The sequence below is a fragment of the Ochotona curzoniae genome, unplaced genomic scaffold, assembly GCF_017591425.1.
Source record: "Ochotona curzoniae isolate NIBS_2020 unplaced genomic scaffold, NIBS_Ocur_1.0 scaffold_3835, whole genome shotgun sequence".
NCBI classification, from domain to species: domain Eukaryota; kingdom Metazoa; phylum Chordata; class Mammalia; order Lagomorpha; family Ochotonidae; genus Ochotona; species Ochotona curzoniae.
In genome coordinates this window covers 32,143,615-32,169,258 of record NW_024467114.1, presented here as the reverse complement: position 1 = coordinate 32,169,258, position 25,644 = coordinate 32,143,615, and the positions used below count along the sequence as shown (strand labels likewise).

The 25,644-nt window shown below is 41.5% G+C and overlaps 1 protein-coding gene across 11 annotated transcripts in view; it reads left to right on the top strand.

Moving 5' to 3' along the window:
• The window catches only part of HDAC9 (histone deacetylase 9), a 579,622-nt gene that overhangs the window by 215,247 nt on the left and 338,731 nt on the right, over positions 1-25,644 (top strand). For 3 of the 11 annotated variants that reach the window (XM_040964720.1, XM_040964729.1, XM_040964727.1), the window contains exons 1-2: positions 20,752-20,994; positions 25,154-25,295. In XM_040964720.1, the coding sequence (XP_040820654.1) occupies positions 20,824-20,994; positions 25,154-25,295 (313 nt within the window). In that variant the 5' untranslated portion in view covers positions 20,752-20,823. Of the gene's footprint in view, positions 1-20,751; positions 20,995-25,144; positions 25,311-25,644 lie in introns of those variants that run through there. The other 8 variants (XM_040964721.1, XM_040964719.1, XM_040964726.1 and 5 more) reach the window with 5 other exon arrangements.

The window sequence follows — 25,644 nt, the reverse complement described above, 5'->3', positions numbered from 1 at the left end:
TTTGATTTCATCTGTTCCATCTACTTGCATACAGAGTGGAAGCTGGCATATTATAATCCAAGTTAAGCGAAGAATAAGTGTGTGTTCTAATATACAATGCAGGATAGAAAATGTCAAATATTTTTCATGCTGTACAAAATTATATTTAGGTTTTTCCCCAATATTTTTTGACACATGCTTATTATAATGATCATTGCAACTCTGTTCTAATTTCTTTTGGTGAAAAAAAACTTATCCAATATTATACTGATATGACTTAGTGAAATATTATTCAGAGTAATTATTATTCAATTTTTAAAAATTGACTTATTTTATATTAGAAATGCAGATTGTCAGAGAGAAGGAGAGACAGAGAGAAAGATCTTCCACCTGCTGCTTTACTCCTCAAGTGGCTGCAACAGCCAGAGCTGAGCCAACCCTGGTGCAGGGTCCCATAGTTTTGGGCCATCTTCCACTGCTTTCTCAGGCCCCAAGCAGGGAGCTATATGGGAAGTGGAGCAGCTGGGACATGAACTAGTGCCTGCATGGGATCCCAGTGCTTACAAGGTGAGGATTTAGCCATTGAGCTATTGCATTGGGCCTTGTTGTTCAGTTTTATCTCCCCTACCCCCCTTTTTTTTCCTGCAAGACTAAGCAAGTATCCTTCTGCAGAAGATTAAGTTCACCCTTGGGCTCCTTTTCTCTCTAATTCTAATCATTCCTCAATATAAAATCTGAGTGTAACTACCGTGTCACAGTTTTCAATGTATCTGAAAGGTTTGAGCCTGCATTTATTACATTTCATTTTAAAAGCTTCCCATGGCTTGTTTTTCATATCGTTTAAAGTCAAGATTCTGAATCCTTTTTTTCAATGTTAGGGACATTTCTGAGAGTCGTATGTTCTGAGTTCCTTAATAACGCAACTCCACTTGCACACAAGATGACTTAATCAGCACCATATCAGAAGACAGCTTGCTGTGTTTACCATTGTGAGTTGGGCCAGCATATGTCCAAAACAGTTGGGATGAAAAAAACTGCCTTGACTTGAAGCCAAATTCGAGGAGGAAGGAGGAAGGGTTCTCTGGCTGTGTAGCAGGAATAAGTGCTTTGGACAGCAAAGAGAATGTCTGCAGAAAAAGAAGATGGTTGGTAGAGATCCTTCCAGCCTCAAGGAAATAGAAGGAATGGTCAGAAGTGTTTCACTACCTCGTCAGCATGGCTGGTCTTGTTGCTTTCGCTTGTGTATGTAAGCCTTTGTAACAGATGCAGTGTTTCTGTGTTAATCAAAAAGGGGGTTCTAAGTTATTTATTGTGTAGATTCTTTTCCTTCTTCCCAACTTCAGCTTCCTGATAGCTGTTTAGTTGTTAAGCATCGTGGCATACTTTTCCTATACATAAGATTTCGTAGAATCAGAGGACTAGTCTGATTTCTCTCAAACTGAATATTTTATTGTTTAACAGCACGGGTGGGCAGTGTCCAGCCCCCTGGCCGTGGAAAGCCTGTGAGGTCATTGGGTCTGGCACTGCCAAGGCAACTGCAGCTTGGTCTCAAAATTAGTAACTATAGCTGGCACATTTTTTTAAGTTGATAATCATGTATGTCCAATGATTGTTGTAAGTATTGAGAAAAACATAAATGAAGACAGTACCTTTTATTTTCACAAAAAATGATTTTTTTTTGAGGAGCAACTTTTGTAGTAAAAGTTGTTTTTGTAAAAACTGAACATGAAAAGTATTGTTTGCCATTTAAAGTGACATGTTCAAGAAGTCTTGAAGCACCACAATCGAGAAGCAAAGCAATTCTAAACCTAAATGAGGTTTATATCTAAGGCAGTCCTGCCCTAGTGTTAATTTTAATCAGGTCAAGATTTGTCTTCCATGGCTCCTACTCTTTTCTTGGTGGGGACTCCTCTCTTCCCTCTCAGCACTCTCCCTTTATCTATAATCATCACTTTTTTTTTTTAACTTGGCTTGAATTTCCCTAAAAAAGGTCCGTGGAGATCAAGGATTACCTTTCTCTCCTTCCTGATGGAGACTGAAACAATTAAATTAAGCTTACACACACACACACACACACACACACACACACACACACACACTCACGCACACACACACACGCATTGTATAATTATTTTGCAACTGGCAGGCAATGGTTCTGGCACCAGGGAGGGCGTAGAAATCTCAGCTTTTTTTCACCTTTGTTTTAAAATAATCCATGAAGTTTTAAGAAACTATGACCTATGGAATGGTGTGGTCAGGATTAACCCTAGGACCTCAGAATTCTTTCTGCCACACTTCGCTTCTAACCTTTGGCCAAGCCATTTGGGTTTGTGTGAGCCATCTTGAGAAGACTGGTGACAGGTTCACAGATTCATCAGTGCTCTAAGATAGCTGTATCTTGTGCTTGTGGGTGCCAAGCAGGATGGAGATCTGTTGAAAGCAATGTGGATATATTTGGTGAAAGCATTTGCAGAGAAGCCTCCCAGGTGAGAAGTAGGTTTGTAGCCAGAGCTGAAGTAAGCATGCCGAGAGCCTGAATGCATGAAGCGTGGAGTCAGACCTGAGTCTGGGCTCTCAGCTCACTGGCACCAAGCATGGAGTCAGACCTCAGTCTGGGCTCTCAGCTCACTGGCACCAAGCATGGAGTCAGACCTGAGTCTGGGCTCTCGGCTCACTGGATCAGGCTTGGCTTCCTCTTGGCTGAAGGTGAATGTTTCTGAGAAAGGGTTGTCATTTGTACCAATGGACATGTTCTGGGCCAGGCCCACCTGCTCTCCAGACATATCCAGAAACTTCTGACATTGATTTGGCCTGTGCCCTGGGTTGGCCTGTGCCAGAATGACCGTTTGGATAATAAACCCAGGGGAACTGCCTAGATAAGGTTAAGGGAAATGGTGCCAATGTTTGAATTTCCTTGCTGGATTAAGGAATCACATGGAGTTCAACTGTCATTCCTCTGCTCTAGCTCGGTGCTTGAACCTGAATATTCCTCACACCGGTGTATTTCTCATAGAAGCAAGAAAAACTGCATCAGATTTTTAAAAATGTATTTTAATGAACCCTACTAAAATGTATTTCCTTGTATTTTCATGGATTGCAAATTTTAAGCTATTTGTTTCAAGGATTATAAAAAGATTAAAACAAATTTTTATGGAATAGCGCATTTTCAAGCTGTTGAATGTTCTACTGGTCTGATCTAAATCATATTAAGTTAACATGATGAACTCTGGAAAATAAATAAAGTCATTGGCTTCAGAATGGCTTTGGTAAGCTCTATGGTTAGCAATGTATTTCTTATGATCTTGGGTTACATTAATTTAAAATTATATTAATATCTGGGAGAACATTTGGGTAACTGTTCCTCTCCATATGCTTTTTCCTTTCAATACTCAACAACCAGGATTATTTTGTTGGAGGCACCACTTTTTTTTAAGTGGTTTGGCTACAGATCTATCATTGGAGTGTAATAGCCAACCTTGTATTTTTATTATTCAGCTTGGAGGTACATATGATGGTTCCTTAAAACCTCAGCGTTTTAAGATATTCGGTATAAACAAAATCAGCCCACACGTTATTAATAAAATTTAAACGTCAAATAAACTCAATGTCCTTTAATATCCAAGCATTCCTCTGGTAAATTCATTCAAATGTTGTTTTCTCTAAGATATAGGGTAATGGATCACATATTTATTTGTAAGCTTGGGAGTTACATAGCAATTCTACATAGATTTGAACAGTCTGTCTTTTGCTGTGTTTTGCTAACACCTTTCAGTTGGACAGTAGTTGTTGTACACCTTGCTTTTTATAGGTGTGTTATCTCTGCCTCATGCCGAAAAGATCATTTAGGAGGGGGAATGCACCTGAAATTTTTTAAACGGAGTATTACACGACGTCTTTCAATGAACTTCTTTTTAATTGTAGCTTAACATTTTACCTTTAAGATAACATTTTTCATTTACATGGTAGTCAAAGGTTAGTTCTACTAACAACAGTATTCGATCAATAGAAAAGCAAAAGACCGTAGTCCACGAGGCAGTTACGCAGGGGCTTTAAACAGTCATCAAATGAAAAGATGTTCAGCTTTACTCTTACAGATTTAACGGTGTTCAAAAAGCACTGAAACTATAGACATGTCTCATTCCTGGAAATTTGTTGGACAAAGATGTTAAGCAAGTGAACACTTTCCAAGTGTTTAAGCAATATGCGGAAGAGACACTTAAACAATGTTATATGCCAGACCTTGGCAAAGTTATGAAGGCTTGTCCAGCTCTCATTACCCTCATCGGCTCCCTGCCATGAGAAATCCATGCAAAAATCAGAGCTAGTGCAGCACACCCTGCTCATTAAAGAAGGGCATTGTTCTTTCCGTGTTTGTCATCTCATTGACTGCCTCGAGTGAAGGCCAGAGTGCCAAGGCCCTCCGTGCTGCTTCCCTATGGGTAGTTCGTTGTCAGCGATTTCTGTTTTGTACTTATTTTTGATGAAATCAGCTTTCATAAATGTTCCCATTTTCACATTAAACCAGTAATATAGAGAGGAAGGCTGAAAATTAGATCATCACAGGGCTGTGGTGAGAGTAGAAGTTGGACGCGCATCTGGGCAGCTGTGTGGGCCAGCATTTCTGCTGGGGCAGATGGGAAAGGTTTTTGACTTCCAGGCCTTGCTTTCAGGATGGCACTGAGCTCTGTCTTGGAGGGCAAGACCAGCTGCAGGAGGATAACACAAAGAGGAATCCGAGTGGCTGTGTCCCAGTCGCACTCCCCTCGTGAGCAGGGACATTGGGATTCCTGGACCTTTCATGTGCCGTGGCATATTTTTCTATTACAAATTTTCCCCCATCCACTTGAATGGCCCTCAGGTTGCAGGCAACAGCCATATACTTCATTCTAGCCATAGATTGCTGACATTATCCTACAGAATTCTGGTCATTCTTATTCCTTTTGCTAGTTTCTATAGTTTATTGCTTTGGTAATTTTTGCTTTTGCTGAGCGGGCCACTTGAAATTGCAGACTGATTCTGTCCAAGTCGTGCTCAAAAAAGTGAAACCTGTTTTATAATGCTGACAGTTCTCTCAATGCAAGCTGGTTCTGTAAACAGATGCTATGTGTTCAGCCAGAAATAAAAATTTAATGAGTCTAATTAAAAAGAAACTGCAGAGAAAAAATTATTGCGTTTTCTTATAAGAAATTATGGGTGTCTAATTAATGCACATTTATTTATTTATGCAAAATTAGACTTTGTTCTGACATGTTCAGGCACTTCTTTGAGAAGACTCTTATATATCTAGTGAGTTATTTCTGAATAGCCAGAGATTTTTTTTTTCTCTCAGAATGTGCAGTGAATCATGGTGTAAATAAAGCAGTGAATTAAGAAAAAAAAAATAAACCACAAAATTCGATCATCCTGTCAAATCTTTTCTCACACTGTCAAAAAACAGCTGCCTCTTATTTTTGTTACTACTTCCTTCAATTAAAAGACAATCTACAAATTTATGAACAGCCCACTCAAACCTCATTAACATTGTTTACATGTAATTATGATCCAGTATGCCTACTTCTGATCTACTCACATGCGATTATTGAGCCTAATCAGCTGCAATGACAATTTCATTAGTAGGACACTTTCTTGTGAATCAGCCCATCTCAGGTAAGAGAGTCAGGACAGGGTGAATTGAAGGGAACAGAAGCAAAGGAAAAGCAAAGTGTGTAGATGCAACACGGTTCGATTGTATCGCTAAGAGAAAATGAGGAAACACCAAATTGGATTTTCTACCTATGAAATTGTGTAAAGACCATTTGAATACATGTGCAGGGGAAGGTGCTTATACTCACCTGAAAATATGTGGGCATGTATTCAGTTCCATATCTCTCTATGCAATAAATAGCCAATTAACGCATACATGGGTTTCTTCACCATGAAAAGGAAAACTCTGTAACGTTATGTTATCAAAAACTTTTACAGGCTCAGTTCTACCAAGTCGTATTCAGCAGGGAATTATGTGTGCTGGTTTGTGGAACTTCCACGGGGACAGAATGGAAACCGTGGTTCAGATCCTGGACTCGGCTGTGCTCTCCTCGTTGCTGCATCAGTCGGTGGCTGTGGGATGCTGACCCAGGGCCCCGTGGCCTTCGTTTTCCTCATCCTCACATGAGACTTGCTTTGTTCTTCCATAGGTGGCAGGCAGTGCACACTCCCAGTGGTTTACACAGAACAAACGAATTCTCATTTACGTTATAAAGCATTCCGCGTGTGGATGCTTAAGGTCTGAAAACTCACTGTTTTAGGATTCTCATAACCGAAGTGCCTCCTGGCAAAGGGTAGTTGGTACTTGTAAGAGCAAACAGGGTGCCACCATGTGGCAGTAACTGAAACGTATCTGCCAGTCCACTGGATGTGTCTTAAAACGATGCGACGTTAGATGAATTTCTGTTTGAACATTTGCTTTTAGCCCAAGTTATATACGGAGTGGAACTTAGTTTTCTCGAGCTGAGAGTCCTTAAATTCTCACAGTTCCAATGTTTGTAAAATTAGAAAGCTCTCTCTTTTTTTCACTGGAAGAGCAGTAAGGAGGTTTGCACCTGTTGAATCTATCAGAATAAATGAAAAAAATTATCGCCTTAGAATAGAGATTTTCAAACCAAATTCCATGGAGCCTAGATTCGAGTGTATGCTTTTTTTGGGGGCGGGGGTGGGATTAGTTCCTCTTCTCGCCTCCCCTCCTCACAAACACATTTTTTCCTGGTTTTATATGTGAGAACTGTTCAAAGATTTTATTTGGAGAAAGTGTCTAGCAAGCCATTTAAAGAAAAAAAAAATTAAAATACAAGCTAGTGCAATCCTACATAGAGGTTTTGAATAAGATGATGATATTATTATTATTATTATTATTATTATTATTATTGGTAATAGAGTTCCTGAGAACATGCAAGGCAGCTGAGTTCTGTTTTCATCCTGAAGGAGTGAAAGCTAAGAGAGGTGAAGGGTAAAAGGTGTTAGAATCCAAGGGCCCAGCGCTGTAGCCTAGGGGCTTAAGTCCTCGCCTTGAATGCACCAGGATTCCATATGGACACCAGTTCTAATCCCGGCGGCCCCGCTTCCCATCCAGCTCTCTGCCTGTGGCCTGGGAAAGCAGTTGAGGACGGCCCAAAGCCTTGGAAACCAAAGCCTTGGGAATCTGCACCTGCATGGGAGAACTGGAAGTTGTTCCGGGCTCCTGGCTTCAGATCAGCACAGCTCTGACTGTTGCAGCCGCTTGGGGAGTGAATCGGTGCATGGAAGATCTTCCTCTTTGTGGTTCCTCTTCTTTGTATATCTGCCTTTCAAATAAAAATAAATAAATCTTTTAAAAAGATGTTTGAATCCAAGTGTAAAAGGAGGCATCACACGTGTCTTTTCTGCTCTTTCTCTATTTGTCGTGCATATTATAGTGTATGAAGGCACTTTTTTTTTTTTCCATTGGAAAGGCAGATATACGGAGAGGAGAGACAGAGAGGAAGATCTTCCGTCCGATGATTCACTCCCCAAGTGAGCGCAACGGGCCGATACTATGCCGGTCCGAAGCCAGGAGCCTCTTCCAGGTCTCCCACGCGGGTGCAGGTTCCCAAAGCTTTGGGCCATCCTTGACTGCTTTCCCGGGCCACAGGCAGGGAGCTGGAAGGGAAGCGGGGCTTCAGGGATTAGAACCGGCGCCCATATGGGATCCCGGGCGTGCAAGGCGAGGACCTTTAACCACTTGCGCCACCGCGCCGGGCCCTATGAAGGCACTTTTAACAGTTTTTTGGGAAACAGCATTAAAAGATAAATTTATGTGGTGCAAAAAATTTTGAGTAGTTTTTTTCATAATATACATTATACACACACATTTACTTATTTATTTATTCCTAAATTTTGGATTCCCCAAATTGTAGAAATTTTAGAAGGACCTCTTTTTTTTTTTTTTTAAAGTTTTTATTTGAGATGTAGGTGCCACTCTGGCATTGGGGCATAGCTGAAGTTAGAAGCTGCAACCCAACCCAGGTCTCCCATGCTGGTGATAGGCCTGAGAGCCGGGTGGTACCCCAAGAGCCCCCACCGTGCTTGCCTGTGCTCTCCTGCACTGCTAGGCAGTAGAGCTGGGAGCTGCAGGTGGGGGTCAAGCTTAAGCCTTGAAAGGTGCTCCCCTAGTGTCTTCAGCAGCTCCCTTAACCCTTTAATTCCATCTTTCGAAAACTGTTTCAAGCGCTCTTGTATATTGTCAATGATACGAAGCAGTAAGGCTTTCAGAAGATCTTGAGGTGTTTTTTTTGCAGTTGGTTGAGGATGAATTGTTTCTTGTTGACAGCAGGTAAGGATGATACACAAAACAAAATAAAACTTCTTTTTCTCGCGGAGAAGCACACAGTTCTGTGATTTCTGGCAAAAGTGTTGGACGACACTGTGAAAAAGGCTTAATCTGCTGAGGAAAGAGGTGGCATGTGTTCACAAAGAGGGTTTGTCCGGGAGAACTGTCTCCTGGTGAGCAAAAAGTCAACTGGGATTTATTGAGCTCACATGACCTGCTAGGTTACCCTGTCCCCCAAGGGTCCCACTGGTGTAGACACTAGATCTTCAGGAGAGGGAAGCTTTGCCAGCCATCCTCACGTGGTAATAATGGAGTTAGTTTTGACTATCGGTTTAGAAAAAAAAACATGGAAAGGGGCAGTAGGTCTGTCCATCTTCACTGCAGGTTCTTTGAAAGTCAGTTGACTTGAGGTGCCAGTGAGCAGAGTTTATGTGGCTAAACTGATGACTCTCTGAAGTTATACCTGTACTTCCTATTTTAAGACACTAAAGTTTCTCATCTGTTCAAGGTTTTAGTTTCAGATACCTTTCTATCAGATGAAATTTTTTATCTTAAATTACAAAACTAAGTAAATTAGTCATTTAACTCCTATTCCCTCCAAGTTCCACGACTTGATTTTACTTCCATAATGCCCAGAGTTCAATAACGCTTTCGGTCGATGCTCAAAGGAGCGAGAGCTAGCAAACATGGCAGTGTGTATTACAAATCGGTTGGCAATTCATGTTTGTGTTATGGTTTGTTATGACTGCTTAATTCAAAAGCATATTTGCAGAGAGAGAGTTTGAATTAAGTAAATCAAAATAGTAAAGACTTTGATTAAAAGTTAGCTCGCTTTAACTTAAATGTTGATATTTCAAGGCCTGCTGATATGTTAGTCATTTGTGGTTATTTTTGTTTCCTATTCAGACCCCTGGGAAATAAGAGAATGGAAATTCAAAGACCAGATCGCTTTCTGCATTTATTTTCTTTTCATTTATGCCGTGTATCAGTGCACTTTAAGCCACTACAGACATGTAACTTGAACAGAATTACTTCGAGGGTGAATTATATATTTGAACTAATCACATTAAAAGTTCTTGCTCTTGCAATTATTCTTTCCATATTTGACTATGTACTCCTTTTTTTTCCATGATGATTCTATCATAGACAGTAACAGGAAAATCAGTTAAGAATATTTCTGCTACTAACATGAAATTTCGGCAGGATTATTATTAAACTGAGACCATAGTCTCTGTTTTGCCATTTTTGATGTTAGGCATATTCCAGTTTTGAATTATTGTCCAGAAAAAAAGTGTGACTTCTACAACATCATAGTTTAATGAAATTCCTTTACTAGGAAGGATTGTAGGGTTTTACAGCTGTTGGTTTTTGTTGACAAAATGTCAAATAACTTTGATTGAATAACTTTAGGAGGATTTGTCGTTTATGATTACGTTTATTAGTTTAATTCTTCGTCTTTCAAATTGGAGATGTGAAGAATGAGTTTTCACCAGCGGACATGAGGTGCTTATTTATGTACTAAGCGCTATTGTTTAGATAATCCAAGAGGTGACCGCAGTGACGCCTAATGAGGCATGCAGCCCAGACTTGTTAGACTGATTTTCCTCTCTGGCTTCGTCTCCAGCTGAGATGGTTGTCATCTCAGCACTTTGAGTTTTAAGAGATACGGTAGAGCCTAGCAAAAATGACACTTGAGTGGAAAAACTTGTGGGATTTTTCACATACACTTCACTATTGTGAGAAACTTAAGTCATGTGTCAAATTTAGTTTAAGGCATTAATGTTGCAGTATATGTGTCTGCATTCCACGTGGTCAAAAATCCCAATCAAAGTTGCTTTAGATTTTTAACCGGAGATAGGTATACTTGTATAGAACTTTGTACTTCAAAAATGTGCATGGGTTCTTTGGATTTTGTTCCCATCGTGTTCTTGTGGCTATTAGCCGTCTACGTGGTCACTCAGTCATTCATCCCAGGCTCCCACTATGTTGTGGTGTTACGGTAGGCACTGAAGTCGCAGTCTCTACCCCAATGGAATTCAGAATAGAAACAAAGGTGGGCAATCAAAAATGGTAAATTTATGGGAAATTAATGGGCCAACTCAATGGACTCAGGAAGGCATCAAGTCATGCTTTAGCTAAAATATGAATGATAAGTAAAAATCAGCCTAGAAAAACAGGCTGGTGACAGGTTGAGAAAATACTGAGAGAATACCCCAAATTTGAAGAGTATGGCATGTTTACAGAGCCAGACATTGGTCAGTGTGGCTTTAGTGAGGGGAGGAGATGTTGTGGTGATGCTAGAAGCAGACATTAGAAAGGAAGCAGGAGCAAGCCAGACACGTGGAAGATGAGCCTCTGCTGACCTTCTGTGAGCCAGGAATTTCAGAAAACCAAGTTTGTAAAGCGGGCAGTGCTGATGTGGAGACTTGATGTCCTCCAAAAACAGTTTAATGTAGAAAAGTTTACTTCTGTCATCTGGGTCTAGATAATAAAAGGGAGAAAGTGAAGAGTGCAATGTCACCGGTTGGAAACAAGTGGTGATGGGATGAGAGCTGCATGTGCCAGGCAAAGGAGGATGACAACTGTTGTCTTACACGTGGGTCACATGGTTAGCAGTAGTCATGTCGAGTGTCTAGAATTAAGACAGATTTAGAGCAAATGCTATAGTGGAAATGGACTACCATCGGAGTTCTAGAGAAGATGAAGCAGGCCAGGTGGGCTTCCAGAATTACCAGAGGCAGTGTCATCATCCATGCATGCTTCTTTTCTGTATTATTTTATTTATTTGTTTGTTTTTTATTGGAAAGTCAGATTTGCAGACAGAAGGAGAGACAAAGATCTCCCATCCATTGGTTCACTCCTCAAGTGGCCGCAACGGCTAGAGCTGAACTGTTGCAAAGCCAGAAGCCAGGAGCTTCCTCCAGGTCTCCCACATGGGTGCAGTGTCCTGTCCTCGACTGCTGTCTCAGGCCTCAAGCAGGGAGCTGGATGGGAAGTGGAGCAGCTGAGACATAAACAGGTTCCTATATGGGATCCCGGCACCTGCAAGGCAAGGACTAGCCATTGGGCTACTGCTCTGGGCCTCTAGGTGCTTTGCTTTGACTTCTTGGCCAAACACCTTATCAGTATTTAATTGGGCTTTATACATATTTGCTGAATTCAAGAATGGGTGAAAAATGTTGAGTGTAGCTCCAGTCAAGTATGAAATAGCGCCTTCAGTGTTGTTTTAGATGCACAGCTCCCTGTACACTGTCTGGTGTATGCTTTAGATAGGGGAATAGAATGCCCAGGATTTGAGACTGCAGTGCCACAAAGGACCAGAGGGGCAGGATATACTCAGGTCCCAAGCATGGGCCCCTCTGCAGTCAGCCTACGTGACAGTACAGCCACAGAATGTGAAGGAGAAAATATGTATCAAAATAACACGATTGTATTTGATTTTGAAACTGTTGTTACAAAGGACAGGACCGGGAAGTTGTCACAGGATTTCAAGGTGGTCTCAATGGATTTTAGTTAAAGAGAATGAGAAGGTGCTAAAAGCAAGAGATACTTCCCTCTTCTGGCCACTTTGGTTTAAAGTTATTAGTCTTAACGGAACAGTTGGAAACACAGAGAGACTGGGAGCAGGAAAGGAGAGGGAAGGGCAGAGAGGGGATGGGTGATGGGGTTTAGGGAGGGCAAAGGAGGAGAGGGAGAGGTTTCAAGACAGTTAGTCCATTTCTCTCTTTAGCTTCTCTGTCCTGTCACACTTCCCACCCCCACCAGACAGAAGCCTTCCTTCATACTTTGCCTCTACCTTAACATATCTGGTGTTAGATGGTGCTCACAAAACAAGATCATGGAATCTTATTTTAATGTTTTAGTCTCCTTGAACTCCTAAGAAGAGTTGGCTAGTTTTTTTTTTTAAGAGTAAATTTGGCTCTCCATGGCTCCCCTCAGAGGTTCCACCATACTTCATGCTTTGTAGAGTAGTGAATTATTCTGCCTACCTTTCTGACTTTTTATACCACCCATCCAAACAGGATCTCATCTTGTCAAGCCAGTTGCAGTATTATTTTTTTCCTTTTCCAAAAAGGATTTACTTTGTGTGTATTAAAAGCAGATTGATATTGATATGGAGAAAAAGGGATAGGGTTAGAAAGAGAGAGAGCGAGAGAGCGCTAGAGAGCATCTGTCTACCCTCTGCTGGTTTGTCTGTGAATGACTGCAGAGGTCCTAACTGGACCAAGCTGAAGCTAGGGGCCAGGTCTCCCGTGTGGGTGGCAGTAGACCAGGTACTTGCATCCTCATTCATTGCCTGCTTGGACATAATATCTGGAAACTGAATCAGAAGCAGAGCAGCTGGGACAAGAACTTGTATTCACTCTGGGATCCCAGCATCATAGGATCATAGGTGGTAGTTAACTCCCTGAGGCACATCTACTGCTCCTGGTTTTTTTTGTTTGTTTGTTTGTTTTGTATTTGTTTTTCACATACTGTTCTTTCATCCTGAGTTCACCTTTTTTTGCCTTTTATTGACATAGGGAACATCAAGCATGTGTATTAAACCTATAAAGTCTTTCCTGACTCTTCCTGAAATAATATATGCCCCCTCTCTTTGAAATTCTTCTTGTAAAAAAAAATAGCGTGGTAGGTTATTTTGCAGTAAGTGCCTCTAATCCTCAGCACTTGATCACCTGCTCACTAACTGTGGTGGATGCTGAACTGTGTGAGCGCTTGGCGAGCAGGTATCAGACCATGCTGCTCACCTTTATGTCCATGAAAGCTAGCATAGTGTTAGCTTACATTTTAAAAGGTTTCTTCAGTTATATAGATGAGGAATGAAGACATGGACGAGAGAATTAGTGTAAATTGTGTCTTAGAAATTGGTTTCGAGAAGAAGCGGATGATATGCCTGGATGGTGTGGTGACTGTGATGCATTTTGTTGGACAAATAGTATTTTAGGAAATTTAGTGTATAGTACTTAATGTAGATTGAAAGATGGAGAATGTAGAGGGACTTAGATAATTTGGGTAGACTTTTGGCACAGCAGTAGATGTCAGAATGTGTGGGTTTGTGTCCTGGCTTCATTTCTTATTCCAGCAGCCCCTGGGAGGCTCAAGTAGTGGTCTGCAAGCTAGATTGAGTTCCTGCTTTGTTCTGATGCAGACAAGCCCCTGGCTGTTGTAAGCATTTAAGAAGTGAGTCAGTTCAGGGGAGATCTCTGTTTGCCTGTGTATCTCTCGCTGTGTGTGTCTCTTACATTCAGGTGTGCCAGCAGCAAGCTGCAATTGGGAGCAGAATCAGGACCTGGACCCAGGGTCTTCGGTATGAGATGAGGAAGTCACAGCGACAACTTAAGCACTAGGCCAAATTCTTCCCCAGTCAGAACCAAAATTATTTGCTTGTACTTCATTGGAACGATAGAAAGAGAGAGAAAGTGATTATGCTCAAATGGACTCAAGCTCCAAATATCCATGACACTTGAGGCTGAAGCCAGCAGCCTGGATCACAGTCTTGGTAGTCCATGGCAGTTAGGAAGCCAGGCATTGTTTGGGTGCTCCCAGGCACTGCATTAGAGAAAGGTGGAATTGGAAGCAGAGCTGGCGCCAGACCCAAGCACCCTAACATGGGATGCCAGCATCCCGAACGCCATCTTCATGCGGCACTAATTGCCCAGCCCCAAATCACTTTGATCATGCTTGCAGATAGCCTACTGAACTTCATCTTCACCTCGCTTGCTTGTTCTCATACACTGATCTTTGCAGTGAGAACCCGTCAAACTCCCCTCCCAGAACTCTGTGTGGGGAAGGAGGGGCTCCCAGGGCTGTGGCATCCTAAAGAACGAGATAGCAACTTCTGAAACATGAGAGCGCAATGACAGGCTCTTCTTGACAATGTCACAGCCCATGTCCACCACTGTCCCTCTTGGCCAAGAGCCTTGACCAGGTGTCTGACCCCTTCCCATGTGGCAGCCCCCTGTGATCTGTCTTAGCACAAAGAACAAATTGGCTCCCAGGCCAAAATCATCGTTGGAAGGAAGGAGAAGTCATGAAGGTGAAGCCCGGGTCCAACAGGGACTTCACCAAGCCATGAATGAAAGCAATAGCAATGAAAGCTGAATGGAAGAATCCTGCAAACAGGGGCATTTTGGCTTGAGCACTCTGGAAGAGCCTTCCAGAGGGTGATGAATCTAAAACAGGTGGGATGGTTACACAAAGGCAACACTGTGCTACCCACAGGTTAGCCTTCAGCCAGTCCTCCAGAAAGTAACGGTGTCCGTTGCAGAAGGCCTATGGAGATGAACACCTTCGGATATTCTGGCTAGAGGAGAAACAGTTGCATGTGTGCCTGTAAAGAGTTTGATTTATGAAAACTTGAAACTGTATAACTTCCTCATCGGGACCAGATGCCACTGTCAGTTCTTACAAATATTGGTTTGGTCAAAAAAGTACTGAAACAGCAGGACCAGCAACTCAAGCTGCAGAAGAGGAAGCTTTCTTGCTGGCACTACCTGGTGAGCTAACATCAGTGCCTATCCTGGTACTGATCAGAGTTTCAGAGATGACATGAGAGCAGCAAGACACATGTTGTTGTGTTTCATAGGACCAGCCTGCCAAGTTAAAGAGCAAATCCTGCAGCTAAGCAACATAAATATGAGCCAATTAGTAACAGAGAAGATGTCTACGCCTTCTGTGGAATTTGCCATGTGCTTATACCACCCTTGTGTGTCATCCTCTGAGGATGTTCTGAGTTCACCTATTCCATCGTCAGTTCTGGACCCAGAGCTACCAGTGGTAGCTGTGTTTTGATTGGATGATACTGAAGCAGGCGGCCTTTTCAGTGTGCACAGTCAGCAGGCCCACACTCTCACAGGTCTCCACCTATGATAGGAGTGGCAGAAGAAGCACAGTAGATGAAGAGCAACGTATATGTCTCCCCCTATCTACACATTTTACTGCCTCTGTTACTTTACTGATACACATGCTAGTATAGCCATGCCGTTGGTGTGAAGAACTCAAGCATAATTTGGCTCTGGGCAGCAGAATGACATGTATTAAGAATAGTTACAGAATTATAATTGTATTTGCGATCTCAGATATATAGGGTGAGTCCAAATGAAACTAACTGTATCCAGTTCTGTTCTCAGGTGTGCTGTGAGGTTTTGAGACAAGCAACCATGATTACCACTAACTGTAGCACTCTTACTTGTTGCTGTCAACTTCCTTCTAACTCATGTGTCACTGGCCACCTGTTCTAAGTAATTTGTGAGGAATTTGCATGTTCCCAGATAAGAGATGTTGTGAGCAGAGATTCATCACTGTTCATCCAGGAAGCTATTTTTTTTTTTGTAAGTGGGTTATTTCTGATTATAATAGAGCAACTATGGACAGTACGTTTCTTTCACAATCTGTGATAGCAGAGGGACTGTAACTTGTGGAATCCCAACCCTGGCATTATGTTACTATTATTGCTTTGGAAACGCTTATTAGCCTGTCACCAAAGATGTAAGAAAAATCCACCATTCCTTTTGGAAAATGATGAGCCTTTGTCACCCACTGTGTAATTAATGTTAAAGATGGAAAGAATGGCTATGATACAGTTATGATTAGGCAGAAATGAGCTATTGTCCAAGCAACAGGGACCAGATCCAGCAGGCCATAGATGACCTGCACAGACCAGCAGCTTGCTGATTGCCGTTGCTCTGTGAGTTTGATGAAATATTCATGCCCGTGCTCCCCTCCCTGGGAGCACTATTGATTTCTTGTATAAACGCTGCTATATTTAGTCTAGACAAATGGAATGTGGATTGCTGCTGAATAAATTGGATGAAAGACTGGGATCTTGCCTGCCGCTTTCTCTCAGTCTTGGGCAATTATTTATAATCAGGAGCAGTTTTTGTAAGTTGAGGGTGATTTTTCACAATTTAGTGATTAGTGCCTGAACAAAGGCAACAGTTAGACACAATCATTTCTGTTGGGATAGCAGGTTAAGAAGTCAAATTACCCTCTGAGGTTTGCAAGAACTGTTTCAGAGGCTGGTTGGGGCACCACCCCCAGAACCTCCAAAAAAACTTTGAGATTATGCTTCCCCAACACACACACACACACACACACACACACACACACACACACACACTTATCTTTTTTTGAACATTTTTTAGTGGTTTCATGCTAGTAGTTTATGAATAATGCGAGAGCTGGCGAGAACAAACCCCAGGGACTTTTGATTTTCTATATTTTGTCTTCATGCGGTTAAAGTCTGACCTTTGTTTATGAAGATTTCCCTGTAAAGATTGAAGGCTCTCATTTGCCTTTGTAATGTAAAAAGAAATAAATCATTAAGAAGCGCTGCTTTTACTTGGAGTTATGCCAGCCCTTTCAGGTGACATGTTCTGAGTCTCATGTTACTCTGCTGCTTTGGCTCCAAGTTCTGTCCTGGGCCCTGTACTCTACAAGTCCTGTGGATCTTCATTACTTCAAAATATGTCACAATTACTTTATTTCACAATCATCACTCACCAGAAGGCATTGGTCACCACAATCTGGTTTATTAATAAATCGTTTCCCATTTTCATTAAAGTGACATAAGTGAACCACAGTAAACTTTTGATCAATACTTTGAAAAATAGCCAGGGTTAAGCCACCCAAGATTGATACCAATCTATATACATGAACATATGCACACATTGTGCGATTCAGATAGCAAGCAAGGGCATATCATGCTTTACTATTTAAAGCTGTAACATCTAGGCTAGCATTGTAGTGCAGTAGGTAAGCCTGTTACCTGATTCTGCCTGACCGGCCCTCACCATTGCAGACGGTAGGGGGCGTAAATCGCTGGATGGAAGATCTTTTTCTCTGTTTTTGACTTTCTAACTCTTCCTTTTAGTAAATAAATCGCTCTTTTTAAGTCTCTTTTAAAGGTTTATTTATATTTATTGGAAAGGCTTATTTATAGAGAAAAAGAGAGACAAACTCACCAAATGGCTGCAACTGCTGGCGGTGACCCAATCCAGAGCCAGGAGACAGGAGCCCCTGCTGGGTCTCCCACACAGGTGCAGGGTCCCGAGGCATTGAGCTGTCCTCAACTGCCTTCCCAGGCTACAAGCAGGGAGCTGGATGGGAAGAGGAGCAGCTGGGATTAGAACTGGCATAAATATAGGATGTCAGCACTTGGAGGATTAGCCAGTAGAGCCATAATATATAGAAAAAATTGAAGTCAGGATTCCTTAATTCATAGACAGTAGACTTATAATCCATCTGAATACTATCTTTGGAGTTCCCCAACCTGTAGTCTTGAAAGTCTAAGTTACTTACCTAATTTTTAAACAAGATTTATGTATATATGTATGCATGCAAGTATGTATTTGAAAGGCCAAGTGACATACAGAAAGGGAGACAGAGAAAAGATGTTTCATTCACTTGTTTATTCCCTGATTGGCTGCAACAATGAGCCCCAGGCCAGGCCAAAGCCACGAGCCTGGTTCACCAATCCAATCTCCCATGGAGGAGGCAGGGACACAGGCACTTAGGTTATCTTCTGCTGCTTTCCCAAGCGAATAAACAGGAAACTGGGTTATAAGTAGAAAAACTGAGACTGGAATGGGTATTCCTATGGGATGTCACAGTCACAGATGGCAGCTTTATCCTCCATGACACAGTGGCAACCCCTGAGTTAGTTACTGGAACTAGATGTCATTTGGAAAAATAGAAGAGAGAGTGTTTTGTATTCCCATCCAAAGTGCAACCACTTTACAGTTCTGTGACACAGCTTTTATTATAAGAACTTGATGACCAACACAATTAAAAATTTCAATATAGGCTCATGGGGTGGGGGCAGAATGGGCAGAGGTGTTGGAATTCCTATCATTTCAAAAACATTTTAAATATTTTGAAGCCAAGCAACTAGAATGAAACCTGGACCTTTAAAGAGGTCCATAAATATATATAGCCTCAAAAATTTTTATGGATTTTTAAAAATCTTTTTGAGGAATTTATTAATATGCTAAATTCTTGAGGTCACTGTAAATGCAGGATAATTACTACATGCATGCAGATGCATGGTAATTACTATAACACAATGATCAATTTTCATGTTAATATGATGTTAATGCAAACAACGCAGATTCAGTACAGTTCATAGATAGAATCCTGATAATACAATGATACCTTCCCCTGCCAACTCTCTTCCTCCCAAGGCAGAGAGGCAGAGTTGTCTCATCCACTGATTGGCTCCCCCCAAACCCATGACATCTGGGGCTGGGCCAAGCAAGCTGAAGCCAGGAGCTAAAGCTTCATCCAGGTCTTCCCAAGTTGTGCCAGGGACCCAACTACCTAAGCTATCACTGCAGCCTCCTGGGATGCACCTTAGTAGGAAGCTAGAATTGGGAATGAAGTTCAGACATTCCAATATGGGATGCAAGCATTCCAAGCAGTGTTTTAACTACAGTGACAAATATTTAAATACAGTGCCCCTTATTTAGGCAGTTTAATTAGTTATCATGGTCTCTATGTTAAGCTTATTCCTGTTTCTTAATGTAGCAGCATTTTCAATGTATTATTTATTTAACTTATTGTAGTGATTTGTGTATTTTTCTAACAAATGGATGGAATTGGTTTTATTGGTTTTTTTTTTTGCTATTTTGATTATAAGACTACTCCAGTAATCAATATGATATTAAATGTTTTTTCTTTGTCAGCATTATTCCCTTGCTGTAAATGTCTGGGATTGGCACGCTGGAATCAACGGTAGAAATACTCAGGGGCTGGTGTTATGATGCTCTGGGCTCATTAACGGTGCTCCATTTTTATGGCTAACTTACATTTGTTTTTGTTTGCAAAGGTGATTTTTGGTTGCATTCTTTTTTGTTGCCCATTCTATGAAGATGTTAGTGCTTCTATTTTCTAATATTTACTAGAAATTGTAAACCATCTTATTTTCATATTCGTCCCTAGTTTCTTTTGTCTTATTAATCACTCCCTATTGAAGATTTACATCATTACGAAGTTTCCATTTTTGGGTCATTTCAGCAAAAGAAAAGCAGTTGTTGATGGCTGTGCTGTATGCCATTTAAATGCTTTGGGTATGTGACCTCATTCATTCCATGCTGTAATTATCCCCAATGAACACAAGAGGGAACTGAGACCTTGGGAAGTTTACAGCTTCCTCAGACACACAGGCCAACAGGAGGATGGGGACAGCCACGCAAATGTTCAGGCAGAGATGGAAAACTGGCAAACCCGGATGTCAAACTCCATTTACAGGAGTCTGAATTGCTACTGTGGTTTCCAGAGCTGGAATCTTCCAAGTAACTTTATTTTTTTCTCAGTTACAACTTGGGTTACTTCTTTGTTGTCTGTTTTCTTTCCTTTTCATATCCCACTTACACTTTTGGGTGACTCTCAGGAGTGGGTGTTCTCTTCCAAGAAACCAGGCAGTCCCACTTGCTGTGGACTCTCCTTCCACGTCCCGATTCTCTTGAGCCCACCCTTCTCTTCCTTAGCTACACAACATTGCTCATCCCTATTGAGGAAGGGTCAGCCTAAAAACACTCAGCGACCATTTTGGCATAGACAATCTTCAGTCACAGCAGACGCCACTCATAAAGAAAGGGTCATCTGGATTCTCCCCTATCTGAGGTTTTCCCGATCAAACAACTTCATTCGGAACCATCCATTTTTATTTGCTAGGATAGCGCTAGGAATATTAGGCACACAGTATCTGGCTTAATGTTTGCAAATGTTAAAGTTTACCTTCAGTTGTGATTCTCAGAATGGCCCATCTTGTTGACATACTTGGCTTAGTGTTTTTTTTTTTTTTCACTAAATCCTTAAGTTCCCTGACATCCTTCCTCTGTTTATTTTAGGAATGAGGTAAAGGAGAGACACACGAATTGAAACCCAGCACTTAGACACTTGGCTACTTTCGCGCCTTCCCTTTGGTCTGGTGCCCTTACTGCGGTTTATTCTCCTCTACTACATTAAAATGCAGATTCTATTCCTCCTTTGCTGGTCCAATAACCCTGTAGCTGTTGTGCAAGCTTTACTGTTCAAAGCAGATCACATCTTCCAACTGCAATTTAAGTGGCTCAAATTCAGTTGTGATGAAATTTTTTTTCTTCAAATATGGCAGCATTCAATAACAGTTACCCTATTTTGGTTTTTATAAGAAGACCGGTAAAAGATATTGTTCCGAATGTCTTTGATACCACTGAGAAATGGCAGTTGTCTCTTCGGGAAATGGAAATGCAAAGATTCCACGGGTGAGCACTGCTATGTGAACTTTCACATCTGGCTCCTTCACCATAACCGGTGCACGGAAGACCTTTCAGGATCATTGTCAGGAAATGTCCAGAGTTGTGCACGTGAAGGTGGTTGTATGGGGTGCATGGCCTTCTAGGTTGTTCTGGAACTACTGTGCTCCGGTCCTAACCCTGCCCCCCTCCCTTTCTCTTTTTCTTGGCTCTGCAGTGGATGTGAAGTCAGAGGTTCCTGTGGGGCTGGAGCCCATCTCGCCCTTGGACCTGAGGACGGACCTCAGGATGATGATGCCTGTGGTGGACCCTGTGGTCCGGGAGAAGCAGCTGCAGCAGGAGCTGCTGCTCATCCAGCAGCAGCAGCAGATCCAGAAGCAGCTCCTGATTGCTGAGTTTCAGAAGCAGCATGAGAACCTGACGCGGCAGCACCAGGCTCAGCTTCAGGAGCACATCAAGGTAGCAGATGTTTCTTTGTCTGTGTCCTTCCCACTCAGGTGTCTGCACCATGACACTGGCAGAAAGTGCCCCTGCACAGGCAACGGGGTTGGGGAGAGGTTTAAGATCCTGAAGTACACTGCTAATGAGGAAATGTTGATTGTATTAGTGAAAACTTCCGGTAAGTATCTGCTAAGCACCTGCTTGCCTGTTTAGCAGGGCTGCCGTTATTTGTTTTAAGATGACAACAAAATGCCATAGGTTGGATTGCTTATAAAGTGACCTGCCTGGTCCATGATTCTGGGCCTGGAGAGATCAAGCAGGATGACATCAATGTTCTGGTCAAGGACCTCCCTTCTCTTGGAAGTATCACAACTTGGGTGAGAATCTGAGAGGACAAGGCCAGGTGATGAAGGGAGAGATGGCAGGATGAGAAGTTGAGGCTTTGAGCAGCACTCCTGTTCTCTCTTGGTCTCTCGGGGGAACCAATCTCCTCCCACCAGACGAGACCCGATGCCCCATGTACAATGTAAATGCATTTCCGAGAATGGGGTCCCCAGGACCTACTGACCTTTCAGGAGACTTAGCGGCTTGACACCTCAACACTACCCAAGTGCCTGGGCATGTGCGTCTAGAAGACACCCTCAGGCCACGTGGCAGCCACGGCAGGACCTCTGCTGCTCCTTTGTCCAAAGGAGAGAGAGTAACTCCTGCCTTCATTTGGAATCCTGCCCTCCACGATTCTGCTTTGTGTCTCATGTTTTCTCCAAAAGGCACATACATTTGTTTAAAGAATGCGCATATACCATTGACTGAGAAGGATGAATTAGTGCCTTTTGTGAATATAGAATTTTTTTTTTCCTTTCAACTTGGTCTATATGTTGACATTCTAAACATGACCTTATTTTCCCAGAAGAAAAAAATTGTAATATATATAGTCAAGGTAATAACATAATAAAAAGAGCTCAAGGAATTACTGTGTAGGAAAACTGCCACAAATATTTCCAATATTTTTATAGGCTATAGAAAGGAATTTATTGGAAGAATTTCGGGAGGATTTGGCAATTTTAGACTTAAGTTCTTTAAACCGTTCCTGATAAAATATATCCATATCCAAACTTTTTTATGATGACCTGTGTTATTATCAGATTATTTTAGACGTTTCTAGTTATATTTGTCTATTTATTTGTTATCTTTGGAGATAGATATTCCTTGGCTTTAAATGTATGATGTCTTTCAACCTTTTAAAAATGTCATCTGAAAAGAAGACTTCTAATATGTTTAAATATATTTAACTGGGTACTCTGATAGTGATTTGGAAGTAGTAAATATTTAAAAGCTTTCATTTTTCTTTGCAGCTCCTTCAAAATTGTATTCAGCGTAAGCTAACTTACTAGTGCAAGCTGTTACATTTCTATCGTTTGGCAAGGGTTTCACTGTTTCATGCATATTAAGCACGTTGACACTAATGTGGGGACACACCGTTGACTAGTCTAGGTGAACAGTATGTCATTTAGCTGCTTTAATACCGTAATGTTTGAGAAGGTAAAGATGCTGTCTTCTCCCCTATGTTCATTCCCAGCTCTACAAGATATTTCCTCAACCTAGCATATCTGTATTATTTTCCAAAATACATGATGCAAATAGGTAAATTTCTCTTTCACTAGTGAACTTAAGAACCCTTAAATGTTAATCATCTAAACTATATCTTGGAAATAAGAGTGAAAGTTTTCTTTTGGGTCCTCTGTGGGATGTGTAGTGTATAGCTCTGTTTTGAAGTATTGGGTACCCTTCCTTGAGTTTATAGACTTGTTTTTGAATGAATGCTGAAATGCTATTGCAGCTTGACCTTTGAAACGATCATGGGAATATTGATGTCTAGATCTCTTTCTTCAGTCTGTCCTGGTACAGTGGGATGGCAGTGATGAATGAGTCAAATTACATTGCTCCCCATACATTAAGATCTAAGGATCTCTGGAGTTTATTTTGCTGCTGTGTGTGAGTCATATCGCTCTGGGTATAGGGCAGTGCTCCTAAGGTACTCCTTCCTTTATGTTGGGTGCATTCTGGAGTTAATTTTTTTTTGAGATTGTATTAGTTTTTACTCAAAAGTTAATTGTGATAAATACACACTTATCATACCTTTGGCCCAAGCACAATTATTCATTAGGTGTATTGATACCTGGAAAATATTGGGAAAGAGGAATAAATGATTTTGAGATAGCTTAAAGGAAATGTTAGCTTTTGATATAGTTTCCTAAAGTAATAGATGGTTTATGCAGAAGCTAAAAACATACTTAATTTTTCTTTTAAGATGCTTAAGTTTTTGTTTCAATTCATTAAGGTTCTGTTTGTTAGTTGCTTAGGGATAAGGCTTGATGCTGAAAAGAATGTTTATCATTCTTCAACACTTTATTTGTACAAGATACATAAAAGTGAATTAGCTTTTTGAATCTTTGGCTTCTGGAATAATCAACCTCTGTTGCATTACATTTAAGCATCTCATTTTTCTACCTGGCAAACTTTTCTTCAAGGTAGACAACCAGTAAGGGTTGCCTCCAAGATTTACCCCACGTGTTGCCCTGTCTGTCCTCAAACTTCCGAAGTCACCCTGCCACTCCCAAGATCAGAACATTTGGAAATGGAGGAGTAAACTTTTTCCTATTGTTAAAATGTCATTTCTTCATTTTTTGGTAATGCATAGTAAACATGATCCTTGTAAGCATTTTAGACCCCTTAAGGCATGAAATTTCAGTTCCATGGAGCTCTGGGTGAAGGACAAATCGGTTTGATAAGGTAGAGTTTAATAGGTTAGGTGTTGTCTGCTACGGTGTAACACCTAGTCATTCACTAAGGAACTGCAGTACCAAGGCCCAAACTGCAAACTCTGTGGTCACAGGAGCAGTCAGAAATGCTTCTAATCGTGTCCTCCCGGGAGCGATGGGGCTTTCCTGGTTGATAGAGTGTCGATTTTCTGTTAGTAGAGAGCGACTCTGATGCTGTTCCTTAGAAAGTGTTTATATTGTTCTGTTATTTTTCAGTGGAAAACTCAGAGTTTTATGTACCCTACCAAAGCCAAAACCAATTTCTTCATGAATGTTGCTAGAATCTGTTGTTAAAGTTGGTAAGAATAATTAGTGTGCTACACGCTTAAATATCATGTATCGTAGGACGTGGATGTGCGCGGCAGACTTTCCTCTAAACGGAGGAGGTGCAAGTCCAGTTCTGAACAGGTTAGCACGTTAGCAGGCCTGTAGGTGTTAGTGACATTAGAGCCCCATAGGCATCAGAATCTTCAGTTAGCCTCCCATGGGCACAGCTATGTCATAGGAAACCGACAGCTCCAGACGGCTGCTAAGAATGCTCCGTTGTTCATCTTATTTGTTGCTTGGCAGGGAATTCAACCATTTCGGAGAATCAAACAATAGGATATTAAAGTGCTATTTGATGAAAGCAATACTTCCCTGACTGCGGAAGCTTCTTCTGTCCTGGTGAAAAGAATAACTATTTTTTGCTAGAGAAGAACCCGCTATAGATATATTGATATATAGAGATATATAGATATATTGATTCCATTAGTGTCTTGAGAACTTGCATGTTTTTAAAACATCTTTAACAATTGTTCTATTTGTTTCATGCCATGTTCTTTTAAAGATGCATTTAACAGAAATTTAGCAAAAATGTTTATTATTTGTATATTGAGCAACTCATATGAGGACAGGAGTTAGACTTCCTTCAGATGAACTCATATTGGACCATTTTTGTTCACTTCGATGACTTCCATGCCATTTCTCAACGGAAGGTTTCCATTCTTTGTTCATCATGAAGGAACTTTGTAAAAATTGAGTTTTGGGCGTTGTCTTTCAGGTCATTTTTGTGCACAAAGCAAAACAAGTAAAGTTTCTAAATAGTCGATAGAAATAAAATGACCTTGGTGAATTGAATGGTTAATTTTAATGTGGGAGTGCAGGTGAATGGAGAAAACTTGCTTGTTGTCGTGTTAAAAGACCATTGTGGCCCTAGTTGCTTGTGTACTGTTGGCTAATTTGTAGAAAAGCGTGTAAGAATGTGAACGGAAGCACAGAGGTTCCACTGGCTCGTCATTTTGAGTCACTACTAACAATGAAACCTAAAGAAATTGCACACTCTCATGTCTTTCTCTTCTCGTAAGTTGCAACAGGAACTCCTAGCCATAAAACAACAGCAAGAACTCCTAGAAAAAGAGCAGAAACTGGAGCAGCAGAGGCAAGAACAGGAAGTAGAGAGGCATCGCAGAGAACAGCAACTTCCTCCTCTCAGAAGCAAAGACAGAGGACGAGAAAGTAAGAGGCGCCAGGGTAACAGGTGGACTCTCCCCTCATCTCTAGCCGCTCGTCGTTCGGAAGGAATCTGATAGAGTGCAATCCAAAGGGCCCAGTTTCTGTCTGTAATTCAGAGAAGGAGTCGTACACCCGTGGCCCCCTTTATTTAATCTGCAAGAGCATCTCATAAAGTCAACATAGCGTTGTGTTGGCAGAGGTGCTGGTTTCTGTCCAGGAAAAGCTGCTGGGCTTAAGAATCATCCTTAGGTCCACATCTGCTCATCATGCTTTCCTTCCCCATGCCTAAGCAGTAACTGCTCTGGAAGGCAAGGCTTGGCTGCCCGGAGTGTCTGCTTGCTCAGACGCTTTG